This window comes from Hydra vulgaris, chromosome 10 (assembly GCF_038396675.1).
Source record: "Hydra vulgaris chromosome 10, alternate assembly HydraT2T_AEP".
Lineage (NCBI taxonomy): Eukaryota > Metazoa > Cnidaria > Hydrozoa > Anthoathecata > Hydridae > Hydra > Hydra vulgaris.
This window is the reverse complement of record NC_088929.1, coordinates 41280539-41302500: the sequence shown is the minus strand read 5'-3', so window position 1 is coordinate 41302500 and position 21962 is coordinate 41280539. Positions and strand designations below refer to the sequence as shown.

The following is a 21962-nucleotide window of genomic DNA, read 5'->3' as shown; positions in this document are numbered from 1 at the left end:
CCATACTAATAGAGAGGATTGACTCTGGTTGCAGCTGAATTTCACCTAACAACTTTTTAAAATGACCAAGAACATCTTCCGCAGTACACCTTCCTACAAAGGTGTACTGCTAACAAGTACAATGCTATTATTTGCTGAAAGTGATTAGAATGGTATGTGGCATAAGCATTATACTGTTTTTTTTGTCTGTGATGTAGTTGTTTCATCAAATTGAAATGTAAATGACAAACATTTCAACTCATTCCAAATAATTTTTTTTTTTTAATATAAGAGGCAAAGTTAAACTGAATCATATATTTAAGTTTATTAGATTTTTGTTGATATACTTATGCAATTTTAATTTTAATTTGTCACAAAATAGACTTATTTGAAACTTTAATCCATGGATAGATCTTTTCCCAAGATAATTGGTATTTCGTCTTTCCCATACGGAAATACTTACTTAAAAAAAATTAATTATTCTAACTAAAAAATAAAAATAATAAATTGCACTCCTGGCTGCCTAAAAGTTTTATATCAGTATAACATTCTAGAAAATCTTTGTAAAGCTTAATCATTTGTACTTTTATATTGGAAAGAGCTTTCTCATAAGAATTCTATAAAACTGGTTTCATATGGGGAAGAAAACTTTGATTTAAAAATCCAAACCACCCTAACCCTAAAATAAAATTGCAGCATGAGGTTAGAATGGTAATATTTCTAGTTGTCATATAAAACCCCCTGATAAGCAAAACAGGTTAACGCCATATCAAAAAAAAAATTGCTCTTCAAAATAATTTTATTTGATTTATGAATGCAGTTTATTTTATTTTTAAATGAAGTGAAAAATTCATTTAAAAATAAACTTTCATAATTATTATTATAATTTAACTATTTATGTTTAACATAACAAAATAAACAAAAGTTATTCAAAAATTCAATTTATAACAGTTATATGGTTTAATATTCTAATTGAAAAAAATAGATGTTAAAACTATGTTAAGTAATAGCTGATATTATACCTAAAACAAAATTAGTAAATTTTGTTTGAAAAACTTTTTATCTTGATTGCCTTCTAAATCCATAAAATATATCATTTTACATATAAACATCGTTAGACTTTAAAAAAAAAAAAAAGGCTATTGCCTTAAAAACAAAAAACAACAACAGGAAAACAGGCCTAAATGGAAAAAACAGAAAAACAGGCTCCGTAGGAACCCTGTAATAACATTTACAGCACACAAAATAACAAGCAACTAACGGTCAGGTCAATGTTTGTTAAAAACAATCAAAATTGCTGTTTTGACCTAAAAAAATGAATTCCTAGGGGTCAAGGTTTAAAAAAACTGAGTTTTACAAAATAATTTTCTGCACATAATCTGGATGTATTTTAAATACTTAATATTCATAACACCTAAAATATTTTAGATTTAAATATTTTGAAAAAGCGTATAAATATTTTAATTTTTTTTTATTTATAAAAAAAACTTTTGATGCATAAAATATATATGAGTTAAGCTATAACTTCATTTTTTAAACAACTTTAGTTTCACTTTGCTTAAAGGGATCCTAAAGTGCTCAGACAAGTTGTGTTTATTTTAAAGAGAATGATTTAAAAAAATGTTTGAGCAGAATTTTTTTAAGTAAAACAAAATAATAAATGTATACCAACAAAAACAAACTTTGTTGTTTTACTCGAAGCTCGCCGTCTCTGAAGTAGCAATTCTCTCAGAGTCTTGAAAATACACGCTGCAATCTACAGATTTTACAATTTATTCAAGCGCATTTAATTCCAAAGAGTTTTAGTAAATGGCGTCATTGTAGAACTTAATTTTTTTGAATTAATATTAATTGTTTTTTTTGTGTTTTTTTTTAAATAGCGTTTATTATCAATCATATGACTTTCTTATAAATTTTATAGTAAGCTAAACATAAGAACATTTTTTTATAGAGCGCGATAACCAAATTAAGATTTTTATATTACACTCTTAAATAATATAAATATAAAAAAAAGTCGTTGATCACCTTATTATATATTCTGAATCTTTTTTTCTTTTTATGTAATTAATGGGACTTTTTTTAGTTTATCTGAGCCGCTTATTGCTGTGACGTTTTTGCTCTCCTATCAAAATGACGTTTTAAAAATTTTTAAATTTTTAATTAATAAATAATTTTGGTAAACGACATCATTTATTAGAGATAATAGCCGAATTCTTTAATTTATAGTTAAAAAATATTATTAAGTATGTCAATTTAGTAGAAATTGATAAATTTTAATGATTTGCATATAAATATTAAGGTAATTTTTGTATTTTGCATTTGGATTTTGATAACCAAAACATTTAAAATGTCGGCAGCTCCATACCGATTTGAACCGCTTAAAAAAAAGACAAAAAAACCTGTATGGATAAAAGAAAGGAAATAGTTGAAAATCGTATCAGCTATGAAAATTTGAATTTTGATATTGCTAAAACGTTGAAGTTAAGCTGTTTAAAGTTGGCGCTGAACAATGGTGTAAATATGGATATTGTAAAACAATGCCACTTGAAAAAGAGTGCCTTTGTTGTGTTGAAATAAAGGAAATAAATATCGCCGCAGGTGTTACAAATTGAGTAACATTCTTTAAAGTATAAACTGATGTTCGCAGTATTAATAATAGTAATAATAACAAACATTAACTTTTTTGTACATAATGGCTATCTAAAGTGAAAAAAGTTTTTTTTTTTAAAGATCATCAATGCACAACAGAGCAAAAAACAGACAGCTTTTTATTAATTAAAGCAATAAATAATGTTTTATGGAAATAATTCAAAACAGATGGCGATTAAAATTGTTATTGTGTTAAAGCGCGCGTTAAAAAATATATTTAATATTTCCTAATTTATTTGTCGTATTCAGCAAGTATTTTACATTTCTCTTATCAAAAAACTAGCAAAATTGAAAATGAAAGGTTTTTCGTTAAACGATTTCGATTTCAAAATAATACTACACTTTTTTTGCAGTCTTTGCAAAAATAAAATAAATTGAGCAATACAGGTTTTATAGAATAATTTTTATTAAATATATCGCTTGATTAAATAAGTATTTTGAGAAAATATGTAACCCGATGAAAAGTTTAGCAAATAAGGGGTCGTCCATAATGTGTGTACGCCTGAATTTCGACCCTTCTTCCCCCCCCCTACTCAACATCCCTCCCCCTATTCCACATCACTCCTGCTATTCCACATCACTCCTGCTATTCCACATTTTGCTATAGTTTTTTGAGTACCCTCTCTCTCCCTAAAACTATCTATGCTCTTAACCTACCTACCCAACATTTTATAAAATTCTTTTTACATTAGTGTCTCCGTACTTTTTATAACTGATTCCTGCCCTCCATCTCATATACGCTCTTTGCAGACCCCCTCTCCAAATTCAAAGTTTGTTTTTGTTGGTATACATTTATTATTTTGTTTTACTTAAAAAAATTCTGCCCAAACATTTTTTTTTTATCATATATATATATATATATATATATATATATATATATATATATATATATATATATATATATATATATATATATATATATATATATATATATATATATATATATATATATATATATATATATATATATATATATATATATATGTTAGTGTGTGTGCCTGTGTGTATATGTGCGTTTATTTTATTTAATCTCAAAAAAATATGTTCATTTTATATTCTTTTAGCTGCACAAAATAAATACTCATGCAATCTTTATTTCTTCATGTTTTTACTAGAAAAAAATTAAACAGCAAACAAGAAAGATTTTTAAGATAAAGTTAACCCAAATGCTCTAACCTAAATGCATAGAAAAAGTCTTTAAGTTAATTAATATTAAGTCTTTTTTCATGTCAACCTTATTTCACATTTTTTATTCTAGCATGCCATAAAATTGAAATAACAAGTAAAATACAACAACTTGATAAAATTTTTTGAAACTTTGTTTATATCACTTGGTTTTCTAGAAACAGAAAAATTTTTAATTTTAAAATATAGAACAAGCACTTTCAATAAGGACACCTTAAAGTTTTATAATACTGATTATTTTATCACTATAATTAATATTAATGTAATATGGTCATAATGGTTATTAATACAATATCAATATAATAGGGTACCATTTGGCTTTCATCACGCATATTTTAAATAAATTAAAACAAAGGATTCTGGAATCGAAATGCAGACAAACAACTCAAAATTGTGTAACAATAACAAGTTATTCAGTTTTCAATTACAAACTCTCAATAACTTTTTGAATTCTTGTTTAGTGTTTGTGAATTTTTAAGAGCTAATTACAATGAAAGTTTTCGTTTTGATCAGTTAGTTTAAATTTGACATTTTAGAGCTTGATTACTCCAAGTTTTTATTTTTATCATTTGATAGTTTTCTTTGGCAATAAATGAAATTTAATAAACTAATGAATTTAATGAATCTTAATACCCTCATGGTGGGTATATTTTTATAGAAGTTAACTATTTACTTTTCCTTCGTATTAGGCACCTGAGAGTAAATGCTTAAACAAAAAGAATTTGAAAAGATCAGAAAAATATTAACCAGGTCTCTAAACATTGACTGTTAAAATTATATTTTTAAAATAAAAATATTGAAAATATATTTAGTTAATAAGTATATAAATTTCTTTTTAAAAAATTGCATCCAAATAAAATAAGTACATACTTACAAAAATTTTATAAATAAGTTTTAATCCATAATTTTTAAGAAAGCTAAAATTTTAACTCTAAAAAATTTGTTCAAAATGGTTTTTATTTTTTTTTAAATTTATCTGAAATATTTTTTTTTATATTAGTAATTGTATAAGAATTACACAAAGAAATCTTTATATATACATAGAAAAAAAATGTGAAAAATTGCAATTAGTAACAAAACTAACAAAAAATATAAACAGTTAAATTTTTAAAAACAAAATTCAAAATTTACAAAGATATTTAAGCACACATGCATTGTTAAAAGTTTAGCAATTACTTCGTAACTAGTAAACTTTTCAACAATGCTTATAAACTTATAAACTAATTAAGATGCTAGTGCTGATAAAAAAAGCATTACTCCATCAAATTATCCAAACTTTTGATTGAATTATTTATTTTAATTTGAATCTAAATAAATATATTCATTGAATTGTTCAAAACAAACGCATGCTTTTTACAATTCGTTATGATTGCATGGCCTTTTCTTTTATAAACTTTTCACACACTTAAAAATAGTGCAATATAAATAATTGCTTGTTTCCACACTTCTGAAACGAAGCCACATCACTAATACTACACTGATATAAAATTTGATACATGCTTTTGCTTTTTTAAAGATAACTATTAAGACTTTGTTCTAATCATCACACTCCTTGAGCTGGAATATGAAAGTTGATAATTTGCTGGTCCAAAAAAGCCATAAAAGTAGAAATCTGAGAATCATTAAATCAATAAAATCACATTTTTCATGTTCATATAATAAAGAACTGAATGATACAGAAATCCAACAATAAAATCAAGGCTATTTCCAGTATTAAAATCAATAATGCTGTATTCTGTATTTATATCAGAACTAATAAAAAGTTTACTAATTGCTTTGTTATAATGATTATACATATTAGTTGCATCTATGTTGATATTATTTTCATTTTTTTTTTGACAAGAAAATCTGTAAACTGATGTAAACTTTTAGTTTAAATATATATTTTTGAAAGCTTTATTTTTCTTTTATCCTTTTTTCCGAGTTTCTAATCGAGTAATTCCTATTTTTTTAAATTAAATCAGCTTGCAAATGTTCAAGGTAGCAAGAATCTGATGAGAATAAATCCTAATAACATTGTTTTATTGCACTTTTTATGCACATTTTGCTTCAGAATTAGTATTTAGTTTTCTTGCATTTTGTATTGTTTGTCAACATTTCAATCCCAGAAAGCTTTGCGAAAAGTTTATAAAATCAGTTTTGAGAACTGCAACGGTACCCTATTCAAAAATTATATAATAAAAAATGTAAAATACTTTTAGAGCAAGTTATTTCAATTAATTTCTTTTTTAAAATACTCTTTTGACTTACATAAGAAATTTTTGAAAATAACTAAAAAAAAAAATGTTATTGTTAAACAAATATATCCTTTTTAACAAACTAAAATTCTTGAACTTGAAAAATGCAAAAACTCCTTAAATGATTGCAATTTTTAACCATTTGAATAAAGATATAAACGTATATTTAAAAATAAAAAAAAGCAAACCTGGCTATCCTTTTCATTTTTTAAAGGGCGTTCTTTTGCTTCTTTTTCTTCTCTTTTTTCTTTTTTTGTTATTTCAGTTCGATCTCTAATAACAGCCTTTTCACAGCTTTTTTCAAACCTGTCTCTATGGCTATCTTTAAACTTTTCATCAGTTCGATTTTCCTTATAAAGTCCTGTATTTTCATGTTTTATATCCCAATGGTTTTTTTTATCATGCTTTTCATCATTTTGCTCTCTATATTTACTTTCTAAAGACTTGCGCTGAGCTGAAGCTCTTCCAGTTAAACGTGACTTTTTTTCAAATATAGTTCGTGGGACAGATTTTTCTATTCGATCAGTAGTTGGACGAACTTGACAAGTTTCAGTGGTTGAACGCACTTGACAACCCTGATGAAAACTCTTTCTACGAGGAGCTAATTCAATTTGATCCCTAATCATGCAATAAGTACCATTCAGTTAATTATTTTAAATATTTTCTATAAATTTAAAAACAAAAAACTTACACTTGAATTTTTTTGCCTTCAGAAGCTAATTTACTTTCAACAAGGGGAGATTCAGATCTGGATGTACTTGATTTATGCCATGCTTCAGGATCCCAAATTCCCTCTCTTAAAAAAATTAAATATTATAATAATAAAATGAAAAAGTCAATGCTTGGTGTAGTTAAGGCCATTTACAAATTATTCGAATTCTTTTAATTGGAATTAGCATGGTTTTATCAGCGTATTATGTCCAAAGAAGAGCTTTAAATGGATTAACTTTTTTTTGCTTTAGGTTTTTTAATATCTAACGAAACTTTTCTTTTTTTTATATAATTGTCAAAACCATTTTACTAACCCTAATAGTGAATCTAAAGAACACCATTTTGGAGTCTTAAGATCAATATTATATAATTATAATATTGATCTTAAGACTCCAAAATGGTGTCTTAAGATCAATATTATAGTTATATAATAGATATAATATTCATTGCACCTAAAAAACGTATTCATTTAAAATCTTGTTAAAATTTGGACAAGCAATTGTGATTTTAGTATTTTTTTTTTTTAAATCTTTGGTCTTTTTTTTTTGGCTATAAACATTTAAATTTTATGATACCGCAAAAATTATCTTTTTAATTTTTTTCATCCTTTCATGATTCACAGACCTGATCATTTAACGGAATTATGTCGTGTTCAACAAAATATGATACAGACGCTATAATATTTTGAAATTGACTTAACAGCACCAAGTGATAAGGTGTATAGATGTTTATTAATAAACAAAAAGTCAAATTTCAATAAAACTATTTAATGCCCAAAACCAAGATAAGTTTGGACTTGGGTTGGAGAATGATTATAAGAATAACTTGACTTTGAGTTACAGAACTTTATGGAAGTTAGAACAAAACTATTTTATTAAAATAAAACTTTTTTCTGATTACATATACATAACTAATTTAACCTGTTTGATGATTAGCTATAATTCTATTAAACAAACAACTGTGTTTATAATCAGTTGGTCCACTTATAAGTTCTTTGATTTTACTATACTTGTATACCCAATTGGTACTGGATTTTCATTCCATTCCTTTACCTGAAGATTTTCAATTTACTTCACGATTAAACTGAAAAAAAACTGTACTGATTATACAACTGCAGAGGTTGATTACAATCAACTTCTAAAGTTAAAAACAGAATGGCCGTCTAATATATAAAATCAATTTTACATATAATAAAGGACAATAACTATTTAAAATTCAAAAAGCAAACATACCATAACAGATTTAAATTCTCTCATTTAAAAATCAAGAATAGGGTAAAGTGGGTCACTTTGTCATGTTTTACTTTTACAAAATGAATTCACACTTAATTAAGTAAAGTTTTTTAATTTCAAAACGTTTTTTATTAATTAGGGGTCTCAACTTCTCTAATGTATTGAATAAAAACAAATTCTCAATTCACTTTTGCATATAATTTGATTTTTTTATAATATCATAAGGGACAAATTCATCAACTTAGGGGAAAATTTGACAGCGCAACTAATTCAATTGAAAAATATGTCACTTTGGCAATAGATGCAATTCCTAACTCGTGGTAAAGGCAGCTTACATAGGAGAAAACAGGTTTTATAAAACATCATTTTCGAGGTAATTGTAGGAAGATCTTATCTAGAACAGTTAATCTCTAAATGTTATCAAAACAAAATTACTGAAAATCTGTTTCCTAATCTCTAAAACGCCTAGAAGGGTGCCAATTGTTAAATTTTTTCTAGAAAATAATGATTTTGGCATAAATCAAAACCATCCAACAACACAAATTAGCATGTTAAAGCAATAGCAAAAATCATGATTTCACAAGCTTGCTCCTTATAGTCAAAATAAGGAAGTGCAATATCAATTATGTAAGAACAATTATAGGTAAAATGAAGAAATGTCTGTTGTTGCTTAAAAAAGATTTGAAAAAGCAAGATAGAGGAGCCTTTAATTTTTGAGTCGAAAAAGAATCAAATGAAGCTGTAATTCCTTGGTACTCGGTGTAGTAAGGCGATTTTTAATAATTATAGCATCTGTATAATATTTTGCTAACTACAACATATTTCTGTTAAATGAAAGTCTGTGAACCATGAAAAGACGAAAAAAATGATAATTTTGCTCTAACATAAAATAAAAATGTTTGTAGCAAAGAAACTCAGTCAAAGATTCTTTTTTTTTATTAAAAAAAACCTTAATATCATGATTGCTTGTTCAAGTTTAAAAAAGATTTTAAATAAATATGCTTTTTAGGCGAAACTATGTAAAAAAAAAAAGCAAAGTTTCTTTATACACTATAAAAACTTATAAAAAAGCTATAAAAGCAATAAAAAACTTATAAAAAACACTATAAAAGCAATAAAAATTATAGCATCTAAAGCTCTTGTTTGGAAATAAACGCTGACAAAATCATGCACAGAGTATGATAAAAAATCAGTTAATTTAGTTTCTTCATATATAACAATGTTGTGTAAGTAATGACTTTATATATAAGATGTAGAAAATAAAATGCATGATACAACTCAAAAACTGTCCCAAGATTTTTTATCCAATCATCTTATGCTATAAGTATTACTTGTATCAAAAAACCAATCTTCAATCTAAGCAAATCACCACTAAAGAACATTTTGGCTTAACTGCCTTTTCATTCAAAATCTGACACTTAAATCTTTTTAATGTCTTTGGCATGATGTCCAAGTGCGTGAACCAAACACAGACCCAGATGATTTAGAAATGAAAACTTCAAATGGAAGTTATATACTTCCAGCTATTATAAAGTCCGAAAAAATATATAATATATACATATATAATAAATTTTATAAATATAATAAAGTATAATAAAAAGTATATATATGAACGTAAAAAAACTTAAAAAGAACGTAATTATCTATGGAATACCTGAATCTGAAATGGAATTTTCAACAGATAAAAAAGCAGATGATAGCAAAAAAATTAAAGAGATTTTTAATGTAATTGGCAAAAGCAGTGTTTCACCAGTTTATGCAAGAAGACTAAAATCTAATGATACAACTAAACCAGGTCCAATAATAGTTGAACTAAGTCATGATTCGTTTAGAAATCCACTTCTTCTAGCAGCAAAATATCTGAGAGAGAAAGAAGGTTACAAATCAATTTACATAAGTCCAGATTTAACTGAAGCACAAAGAAGTCTTGATTACGATTTAAGAAAGAAAAGAAACGAAGCAAACAGTACACTTGCTGAAGACTCGCCCTTTCGATATGGCATTCGTAGAAATCAGATCGTCAAAATTAAATCTCAACAGTACTAACTCAACAGAATCTTTTCAGCCATTATCTATAAACAGACTAAATGCTTTAAAATGTATGTATTTAAATGGGACCTCTTTAGAAAATAAATTTTATGAATTTAAGGTATTAGTAGACACTTACCATCCACAAATCATAGCTGTTAGTAAAACATGGTTCAAAAGCATCTTGGTTGTAAATCTAAATGGCTATAATCCATATAGAAGAGACAGAAATGATGGGCGCAGAAGTGGTGGTGTGTATCTATATATTACTGAAACTATTAAATCATTAGAGCAGAACAATGCTGTTTTTAACTTAAGTAAAATTGAACAAATTTGGGCTACAGTGTACTTTGAAAACAACAAGTATTTAGTTGGTTGTATCTACAGACCCAACAATTTTGTTGACATGAACGACTTGGATTTGGTTTTTAAAAAGACTAAAGACTATATTGATATAAAAAGATACAAAGACTTACTTATTACATGAGACTTTAATTTCCCGTCAATTGTATGGTCAAATGGATTACAAACATTAAAAATGAAAATGGTATAGAGCATAACTTTAGTGAAACTTTTACCAGAACCTATCTGTATCAACATGTAAATGTTCCGACTTTTCAAATGTCAAATAATTCTGCCACTAACACTCTTGATCTAATCTTCACAACTCAGTCGGGAAGCATCTGCGCTATTGACCCAAGATCTGTCCTTGGTAACATAAATAAAGGTCATTTGGTCATCTTTTTTGATTTTATTATTAAAAGTATGGTTAATAACTTATCGCACAGTTACTTAAAATTTAATTACAAAAAGGCTGACACCAATAAAATTTCTGACTTTATTACAAATATTGATTGGGTAATGCTGTTTGAAAGTTTATCTGTTCAGGAAATATATGACAATCTAATTCACTTTTCAAATGTATCATGTAATCAATTCAGTTTTTTTATTCCAGTGCTTGACGCATCTCGAATAAAAAAACAAATTGCTCGATGGATCAAAAATGGATGGATCAACAAATCGCTTGATGGATCTTAAAACTCTAATTAAAAAAAAGCAAAATCTTAGATACCTGAATTGTGCTTGTAAATGGAGAGATCTTACTCTGTCTAAAGAGTACAAGCTGACTTGCAAGTTAGTGAAAAAAGAAATTAAAATAGCTCGTCTTGCATATGAAAATGTTTTAGTTAAAAGATCCAAAACGAACCCGAAGCTTCTGTATAAATACCTAAACAGCCAACAACTAATCAAAGAATCAATCAGAGCATTAAAAACAGCTAATGGTGATCTAACTCAAGAACCTAGAGAGATAGCTAATTTACTCAATAAATGTTTCCAAGATATTTTCGTAATTGAAGAATAAGGGGAACTTCCACATTTCACAGTTGAATTTAACGAGAATCATTCAAAGTCTGTTGCTCTAGATCCAAATGATATCAGCTACGAAATGATATTAGATAAACGTAAAAATCTTAATCAAAATAAAGCATGTGGTCATGATAATATGCATCAATTTCTTCTAAAAAAACTGTGCCGAAGCATTTGCTATTCCTCTAACATTAATTATTAGGGAATCTTTAACTAATAGTCAGCTTCCAGTTCAATTTAAATCAGCGAAAGTAACGCCTCTATTCAAAAAAGGTGATAAGACTCTTCCCAGCAACTATCATCCAGTTTCATTGACTTCTACTCCATGTAAAATTATGGAAAGTATAATTAGAGCTAAAATGGAAGAGTACCTGTATAAAAATAATCTACTAGCAAAAGCGCAATATGGTTTCGTTAGAAATAAATCATGTACCACTAATCTTTTAGAAAGTATTAACTATATTTCCTCAAACTTAGATGTTGGTATTCCAGTTGATGTAATTTTGTTAGACTTTGCTAAAGCTTTTGATACCGTTCCACACAAAAGACTGTTAGTCAGACTGAATGCATATGGCTTTGATGGTCTGTTACTTAAATGGATTGCAGCCTTCTTAGAAAACAGAAGACAAAGAATTGTTCAAGGTGATAATATTTCTGACTAGGTTAAGGTTTTTAGTGGTGTACCACTAGGTTCTGTAATTGCAGCACTTTTATTTACTTTTTATATTAAGGACCTTACAAAAATACTGCTTAATTTAACCAAGCTATACGCCGATGATCCAAAAGTGCTTTCTCAATTATCTTCAGAACAATGCGCTACTAATCTTCAAAATAATCTAAATATTGTCTACAAATGGTCTCAAACCTGGCTTCTTTTGTTTAACATATCAAAATGTGTAGTTATGCATTATGTTCATAATAACAAAAAATATTTATATAATTTAAACAGTATTCAACTGAAAGAGTCAGATACAGAAAGAGATCTTGGAGTGCTTTTTAATGCAAATATAAAATAGAAAAATCAAGTGACTAATGCTTCTATCAAAGCAAATCAAATGCTTGGTCGTATCAAAAAGTCATTTGCTTGTTTCGATTATAAATTACTTTGTTTGCTTTATATTACTTTTATTCGCCCATTACTAGAGTTTGCAGTTCCGGTATGGTCTCCATATTATAAATCTGATTGTGACTATATCGAAAAAATCCAGCACAAAGCTAATAAACTAGTATCATCAATCAGAAATCTTTCCTATACAAAAAGACTTGAAAAATTAAACCTAACTACTCTAGTGGAAAGGAGACAAAGAGGAGATCTAATACAAATGTATAAAATTATGAATAATATTGACAAATTAGAAAAATGCAATCGTTTTCCAATAGTTAATAATCATACGAGAGGTCACTGCTTTAAATATTTCAAGGAAATGACAAAACATAAGCACAGAGAAAACTTCTTTTTTAATCAAGTAGCGAATGTATGGAACTCTCTGCCAGAAGAAGTTGTATAAAGTGTTTCATTTGCAAATGGATCAACGAACATGGACTTCACAGTAGGATATTCTTTAATGACAGACTCTGCTTTCTTTTTCTGGACTCAGATGAGAATATCCTTGCTCAAAGATTACACAGAATACACTTTAGCTTTCTGAATGTGAGCATCCTTAACTGGCTCTGCAGCTCAAAAGTATCAGAAAGTCTCAACTACACAAAATTTATTTTCCACGTTACAAAATATTGACTTTTCAATAAAAAAAATTGCTTTCCAACTTTGAAAAGCTAACAATTGAAGAAGTATTAAAGCAAGTTTGTCTTGCTACATTATGTCTACATAACTTAGAATAAGATTTATCACAGCTTAGCTTTATGTAAGTATTTTTCACTTAAATCGAATGAACAGTTTAGAAGAACCAATATTGCCATAGCCTTAATAAGAATCAACAACACTTAAATCCATATTACCATTAAAAAAAAAGAACATTTGCAAAATGTTCTGTTATTATTATTCAATGTGCAACTGTTTTGGTATATATCAGTTTTTGGTATATGGGTCAAATCATTATGCTTCAACTAATCGCCTGTGGGGCACCATCTCTGATTTTCCTGATTTTTACATATTGTTATGTGCATCATGTAGATAGGTTAAATTTGAAATTTCAGACTTCCAAGTACAACGGTTCAGAAATTATAGCCTTAGAAACATGACACAGTGGCCCCCCTCGATTTACAAATGGCCAAAACAGAATACTTTAGAGCTGTATGACTTTTTTCTCACTTTCAACAAGTGTCTCATTTTTTCTAGAACTAATTTCTGGATAGTTTTCTCTTTAAAAAAGTGGTTTTTATTAAGTTGTGTTTAATTAGAAAAAAATTATGACCTCCTAAACTTTGGAAAAAATCCTAAAATTGCAAAAATATGTCAAATTGAAACTAACTGTAGCATTATTCTATTCATCCACAAGTTTTTACAGATAAGTTTTCTGATTAGCTACTACTGTCTGCAATAAATGGCCAAAATATAGGCAGCTTGTTGCAGTTTAGAAATTAAATATATCTAAAAGCAAAATGTCAACTCGCCTAAAAAGTCCATTTTTTAGCCATTTTGAGATGCTTGTAAATTTTTCTGACACTTTGTTTTGAGCTAAGATTAACAGCATATAAGACCATTAGACCCAACTATCTAAAAAAATGCAAACATTATAAACTTGTCAAATCCACACCGAAAATGACAGCATTTTTAAATTACCCTATTTTTCAATCATCAACAGTTGTAACACTAACCTACCAACTGGCCACTGTGTCATGTTTCTAAGGCTATAATTTCTAAACCGTTGTACTTGGAAGTCTGAAATTTCAATTTTAACCTATCTACATAATGCACATAACAATATGTAAAAATCAGGAAAATCAGAGATGGTGCCCCACAAAGTTTTCTTTAAATTGGTTGAAATATAATGATTTGACCCATATATCAATTTTTGGTATATATCAGTTTCAATTTCTATATGGTATATATCAGTTTCAATTTTTGGTATATATCAAATTCAAGTTTTGGTATATATCAGTTTTGGTATATATCAATTTTTGCTTGTTATTTTAAATTCAATTTTTTTTTAATTAAAAAAAATCAAAAAAGTGGAATTGCTACTTCTGCTATAACCTACTACTTACAGTCTCTAATGGAGAACTCAATGAGTAACAACAAAACATCATGAGAGCCTTGCCTTTAAAATTTATATCTATATTTTCAGCTTACAACTTGTATTTTTTATTTCTTTTTTTTTGCTTATCTTTCTTTTTTTCATTATTTAGTCAACTTGATTTAGTAGTTCATAATTCTTATTTAAAAGGGAAAAGTCATCTGCTGATTTACTAAATAACTAAATAACTCTTTTCTTAATTGAAAGATATTTAGTAAAATTAAAATCACATTGTTAGTGATCTTATCAGTACTGGTCTATCACTTAACAAAAAGGAAGTTACATTTATCTTCTAAGCCATCTTCTTAACTTATGATTTCAAAATTTCCATCAGTAGAGCACCCCTAGTACAAATAAACAAAAACTGACGTCATAATAATAATACTAATAAATAAAAAGTATACTTTTTATTTCTAAGTATTATATTATTATCTACAAATATAGGCACTATATAAAAGAGAATTTAATAACTCTGATATTAGTTTGATTATCCTCAAGAATGTAATTGCACCTAATTTTGTTTATCTTATTCTTTAAAGTTTTCTTGCAAAAAAAAACAACATTTTTAATAAAATTTAGAAGATAATATCATGAGACAGAATGCATTTAAAATTATTTCATCCCCATAAAATGTAAACAAAGAACTATATAAAAAATGATAAACAATAGTTGCTAAACATGTCAAGTTTGAAGAATTATTTGATTACTTGGCTATAGAAATTTTTTTTGATTTTTATATGCCTCAAGGGTTGAAATTTAAATCATTTACTGCACATTACAAATTTACTAAATTTAGGATTTGAAAATGATAAAATTTAAATGTATTAGGAACTGACTTTTTGAAAACAAATCATCAGCAAGCAGTAAAAATGTGATAGAATAGACAACAATTGAATTGTTTTAAATTTCCAGCAACATGAAAATAAGTTATGTTGTTGTTATAGTTGGTCCAAGAAAAGTTTTCTGTAAAAATTCTAAAAAATAGAAAAGTAATCCTAAATCAGAAGCGATATTTAATAATATTTAATGTTATTCTTGTTAATGTATACTTATTTAACAAGGAAAGATAACTTTGATTGCTTAAAACAGAAAAATCTTGGGGCTTGCAGCGACATGCGAATTTTAACCTAAATAAAAGTTATTTACTTAGGCTTGAACAGAGTTGGCGCGTAATCTCATGATGTAACTGACCACGCTTATTTATTTTTTTTCTTTACAATTTGACCACAGCTGTTTTAATGTTTTAAAAATTTAAATGCGATAAAAATATTGTTATGTTTTGAATAACTTTTAATTGTTGATCTTTTCTAAAGTTTTTATTTTAGGCAAAGGCTTTAAATAAAATAAAAAATAATTTTAATAATTGTTGAAAATAAATGCACTTTTTAATGTTAATTAAATGCTACATTTAAAAAATTTTTATAGGCATATATTTTTCATGATAAATTTAAACATTTGAAACTATTTCTCTACCCCTTACTAAAAATCTTTTAAAATATTCTTTTAAATTACTTTAAATTATGAATAAGTTAAATTAAAATCTTTGATCCCACGCCACTCCTGTGCAAACTAAGTTTACTGCTAACAATTATTGCAATACTGTTAATAGTTCTATGTTAATGAACGGCAACATTCATACTGAGTCCTTTACTTTACTCCTTTCCAGATTATTATTTACTAATGATCTTTCATGGAAATCATATATACAACCTATTGCTATCTAGTGGATTCCTCACTTTATTGTGCTTGTCATATTCTAACTCTTGTTTCCAATATATACTTCTATAAATCTATCATTCGCTAAGCTTGAGCCTGTCCAATTGTTGTAAATTTTTATCTTTTTTTCTACAAATGCTACTATGGCTTTATATGAGCGACTTATATGAGCTATCATCATATGTTCCATCAACCATAACTCAATCTCATAATTTAGTGCATCATCATCAAGTCACAAACTTTTACTGTAACCTTGATGCTCAAAAAACTTTTATTTGTATAGTTTTTCTCTCTTGAACATCAGTATTATAAAAATATTCTCTAGGCTATATGTTTTTGTGTCTCAGAATTTACAGCGCTTTAGGTCTTCTGACAACTGCTTTCTTGCTCTATAGCTCTTTTATTTACATTTTGTGGTTGTTTAAAGTCATTTTAAAAAAAGGTGCTATTAAAACAAAGCTTATTGTTGGCTTTTTGAAAAGTTAACTTAAATAAAGTCAAATCAATACCTTATTAGGATCACTTCATACTCTAATTACTAGTTATTTAAAATCATTAACTATGCAAAGTAAAAACAATTGCTGATATATCTATTTTTATAACTTTGACATTTTGCTATTGAACGTTTTCTAAACAAACAACTTTTTTTTTTCAAACACAAGATTTTTAAAAGGAGAATACAAGATTATGAGGGCATTTTGAAACTTTGTAGATAGTGACCTTATAATTAAAACTAGTTCTTTTATGACACCTCACCTAGGTCAGCCACTATTAATAGTCAATATTTTTTAGGTTTCTCATACAATCTCCAGTTTAAGTAAAGAAGTAAAATAGAATTTAAAAAAAGTATTTTGATTTTTGTTAAAAATTTTACTTGGATTTTACTAATATCAATATAAACAATATACCTTGTGAAAAAATCTTCATCTAAGCAACATGGTTTTGGAATTGCTTTCATAGAAGAACGAAGTTGTAGCATTTCCTCCTATTAAAACACAAAATCTAAAATACTCCTGTTCTAAAAAAACCCTTTTTTTTTAAATCATTTTGTTACTTTATGTTTGTTATTGAGTATAAAAAGTTACAAAAATGAGTAGTAACTATGACTGTAGTAGTCTGTATCTAGTAGACTGTGTAGCAAATCCGTCTTGGGAAGATGTTGAGTAAAATGGGGTAATTTCGCCCCTATAGAAAGTTCGCCACCAAATGGTGTATATCTATTTTTGTAACTATAACTTTACTCAGGAATAAGATTTTTTTATAATTCAAATTTCTATTAGAAGAAAAATAAACTTCTTATTAAATTATGTAAAAAAAATCTTCTTTTTGTGAAAACTTGATAAGAAAATTAATTGACTAAAATAATCTATAAAAAAACAGGAAATTTAACATTTTTATAAAAATCAAATTATTTATTTCCATTTGAAATTTAGAAGACTAAAATATTGGAAATTTTTCAAAGAATCTTTGTATTGTTTTTTTCTTTCTAATTTTAATCAGTTCCAAAGTTATTATAAGTGGGGGCATGGCCATTGATACCTCTCGGTAGCAATGTCCATGCCCCCACTTATTGGATATTGTTAGATTTCTTTTATTTAACTGATTATAAATGTGTTTTTAAGATTTATAATTTAAAATAAAAAAATTATGTTGTAAATAACATAGGTGGCAAAATTCCCCCAAATCAGATTTTTTTTTGGTAATTTCGCCACTCCATTTTTTCTGTTCTAATTATTTAAAAAAAAAAAAATTAAAGTATGTAAAGTTTATAAAAATATTACTAACAATAACAAAAAATTTGATTTCAATTTTTATTTCTCAAGTTATTTAAATTGAAAGAAATAGTGGCGAAATTACCCCATCTTACTCTATAAAATGTAAAAAAAAAAATAAAAAATAAAAAACTCAAACCAAAGATTATCATTAACTCTTTGTTGATTTATAAAACTATACTATACTAAATTATATTTTTGACAACTTTAGTAGCTTTTAAAAGTTTTGTGATTCCAGGCTTGAAGTAGAACCAGGGTTGTTATCTGTCAAATATGTCTGAGACATATTTTCTGCCGACATAAAATATGTCCCACATATTTTCTATCGACATATTTTGACATAATTTTATGTCTGAATTATTTTCTGCTGACATAAAATATGTCAGACATATTTTCTATCGACATATTTTGACATTATTTAATGTCTGAATTATTTTCTGCTGACATAAAATATGTCAGACATATTTTCTGTCGACATATTTTGACATAATTTTATGTCTGAATTATTTTCTGCTGACATAAAATATGTCAGACATATTTTCTGTTGACATATTTTGACATAATTTTATGTCTGAATTATTTTCTGCTGACATAAAATATGTCAGACATATTTTCTGTCGACATATTTTGACATAATTTTATGTCTGAATTATTTTCTGCTGACGTAAAATGTCAGACATTTTCTGTCGACATATTTTCTGTCGTTATAAATAATTAAAAAGAACTGAAAAAGTTTTTTTTTTTTAATTATTTTAATTAAGAAATAGTTTTAAGTTTAGTCATACTAATAAAAACCACTTTCAGTAATAAAAACTCAGCTTGAGATGGTTTTTACATTCTAATAAGGGAAAGCGCCAATACTAATCAATACTAATCAATACTATCAAATACTATCAAATGATGCCTCAATACTAGTCAATATAAGTCAATACTATCAAATGTCAATATTAGTCAATACTATCAATATCAATATTAGTCATAATCAATAAATAAGTCATAATCAATAAATAAGTCAATAAATGCCAATATTAGTCAATACTATCAAACGATACATCGATAAAAAGGGCAGAAAAAGACCTTTATGAAACAACTGATGTTTGCTTATAGGGTTTAAAGTAAAAGTTTTATGAAGCATAACTGATTGCAAAAAAGCAACAAATTTGTTAAACTATTTTTACTTAACTCTGTAAATTAAGTTGAAATGCGCAATAAATTTGTTAGATTGATTTTTTCTTCAAGAATATCGAACAGCAAATAATTTTATGTCTGAATTATTTTCTGCTGATATAAAATATGTCAGACATATTTTCTATCAACATATTTTGACATAATTTTTTATCAGATAAAAAATTATGTTAAAATATGTCGATATAAAATATGTCTGACATATTTTATGTCAGCAGAAAATAATTCAGATATAAAATTATGTCAAAATATGTCAACAGAAAATATGTCTGACATATTTTATGTCCGCAGAAAATAATTCAGACATAAAATTATGTCAAAATATGTCGATAGAAAACATGTCTGACATATTTTATGTCAGCAGAAAATAATTCAGACATAAAAATGTGTCAAAATATGTCAATCGAAAATATGTGGGACATATTTTATGTCGGCAGAAAATATGTCTAAAAAATATGTTGACAGATCTGCCAGACATATTATGTCGTAACAACTCTGAGTAGAACTATCATGCTATTCTCTTAACCCCTGAACTGTCAATGACCTGCTCTTGCAGCCAATCTTTAACCATTGTCACATTGTTGTAATTTTGGCTTCTCTTTCTCTTTTTTATAAATACTTTAATAGGTGCTGCTCTGATGAGCTAGCATCTCTTGTTTGATCTACTGAAACTCATTCTCGTGTTGCTCATTATTCAATTAGGCCTCATCAATTTACTGTGACTGTTCCAAAGTGCTTCAAAAATTCTTATTCACCTAATTTTTTTTCTCCAAAAAACAGTTCTTTGGAATTCGCTCCCTTCTTCTGGTTTTTTATTGTTATTCATATAATTTGTAATCTTAAAAGTTATTTGTTAGTCCTTATCTTGTTTTACAAACTTTATCTGTATTCTTCCAGTAACTTACAACTCTAATAGTGGTTGCTTGCAGCCTTGGTGGAAGTAAAGATGTTTAAAAAAAAATTTAATGTATATACGCTAGACTTTTCGAAAAACAACAATGGCTTATAATATACCAAATTGCCAAATAAATATATATAAAAAAAATTAGTTACCTTTGTGTACACATACTTATTATTTGATTCCACTAAAGACTTTTCATCCAACAAATCAGCTATAAAGTATAAAGTATTATAAGTTTTTGAATATTATTTACAAAGCATATTTAGGAAAATAAATCGGCAGTTGAAACTTGTGTTCAATATAACTGGTTATGAAAAATGAGGACCAAAAAATGTATTCAGATAAATATATGTATGTGTATATATAAATATATATATATATATATATATATATATATATATATATATATATATATATATATATATATATAAATTTATATATATGTATATGTTTATGTATATATTTATATATATATTTATATATCTTTATATAAATATATATGTAATTTTTTAATATATATGTAATAACATAAATATATGTAATTTTACTTTATATAATTATATGTAAATATATATATTTACATAAATATATATATATATATATATATACATATACATATATATTACATCATATATGTTTAACAATAATAATAAAAGTACTTTTATTGGATATGTTGCCATTATTTATGCTACTTAAGTCAACTTTCAAATCTTCAGGAGCAGGAACTTCATCCAAGTTCATTTTATTAATACAAATTTGACATAACAAGTAGTAAAAACATATAAAAGATAAAGTTTAGTTAAAAAGAAACTGTAATTGAATGATCTAACTGGCAAAACTTTCCAAGGTTTTCTCTTTCAAGTCTTTCTAAAGATCATCCAAAATAGTTTTCCGTTACTCAGAGGAATCGCGGGTAAATATTTCTTTTTTATTATTTTTTATTTTTGGTAGAAAGCCTGGTATCTAACTATCAAACACGGCATGGCATTTTCTAATTAAATGTTGTGGGACCATGCTATTACTGCGATACTTCGTGCTCATTCTTCGTCTGATGAGAAAATATTAGTTTAAATTATATATTTTTTAATAATTTTATTGCCATCAGGAAAGCATCCGCTAACTCTTCAAATTAATAGTTTCAATTTAACAAAACATTAATTAAATGTTTTGCTTTTTATATATATATATTATAAACAAACAAAAAATGAAGTTAAGTATAATAATAAACTATGTAATTATAATGTATAATAATTTACTAAATTTAAGTTATTTTGAGGTTTGAAACTTTCTGAAAATTATTATTATTAATACTATTCTTTTATTTTCTTAAATAAAAAGTTTTTCCTTTAGAACTAATTTAAAAAAAGTGCAAGAAATTTCAATATTTTAAATGGGTTTACTATAATAAGGTAACTTGAGTAAAGAAATTTATCTAAGTTTTTTGGGTCTTAAGGAAAAAACTTCATTTTTAACCGTAAGGCTTTGTTTAACGCCTTTTTTTTTTAAACTGCTTAATCTGCATTTATAAAAAATTGATTATTGAATATTTAGAAAATAACTTTTACGTTTGCTATATGTGAATTTTAAGTTTCTTAAGATTCTTAAGATTTTAAGTTAATAATTTCAGGTTGTGGAAAGTTGAAGATTAAGATGTCTTCTGTAATGAGCTTGCTCAAAATCAAATATTGAATTTTGAAGGTTATTGAGACCAGGAGATGGCAACACCTAAAATCCGGTGTTAGCACAGTTGACAGCTTTGCAGTTCTCTGATTCAATTGGCCGTCTCAGGGACACATTGCTGT

General features: G+C 26.5%; 1 protein-coding gene across 1 annotated transcript in view; it reads right to left on the bottom strand.

Annotated features, from left to right (window-relative positions):
• Positions 1-21313, bottom strand: part of LOC100200187 (uncharacterized) — a 65360-nt gene extending 44047 nt beyond the window's left edge. The window contains exons 1-5 of the mRNA XM_065808036.1: positions 20820-21313; positions 20313-20371; positions 17211-17287; positions 6742-6846; positions 6239-6668 (exon numbers count right to left, since the gene is read on the bottom strand). Of these exons, the coding sequence (XP_065664108.1) occupies positions 6239-6668; positions 6742-6846; positions 17211-17287; positions 20313-20371; positions 20820-20901 (753 nt within the window). The 5' untranslated portion in view covers positions 20902-21313. The remainder of the gene's footprint in view (positions 1-6238; positions 6669-6741; positions 6847-17210; positions 17288-20312; positions 20372-20819) is intronic.
• Positions 21314-21962: the final 649 nt, after the last annotated feature.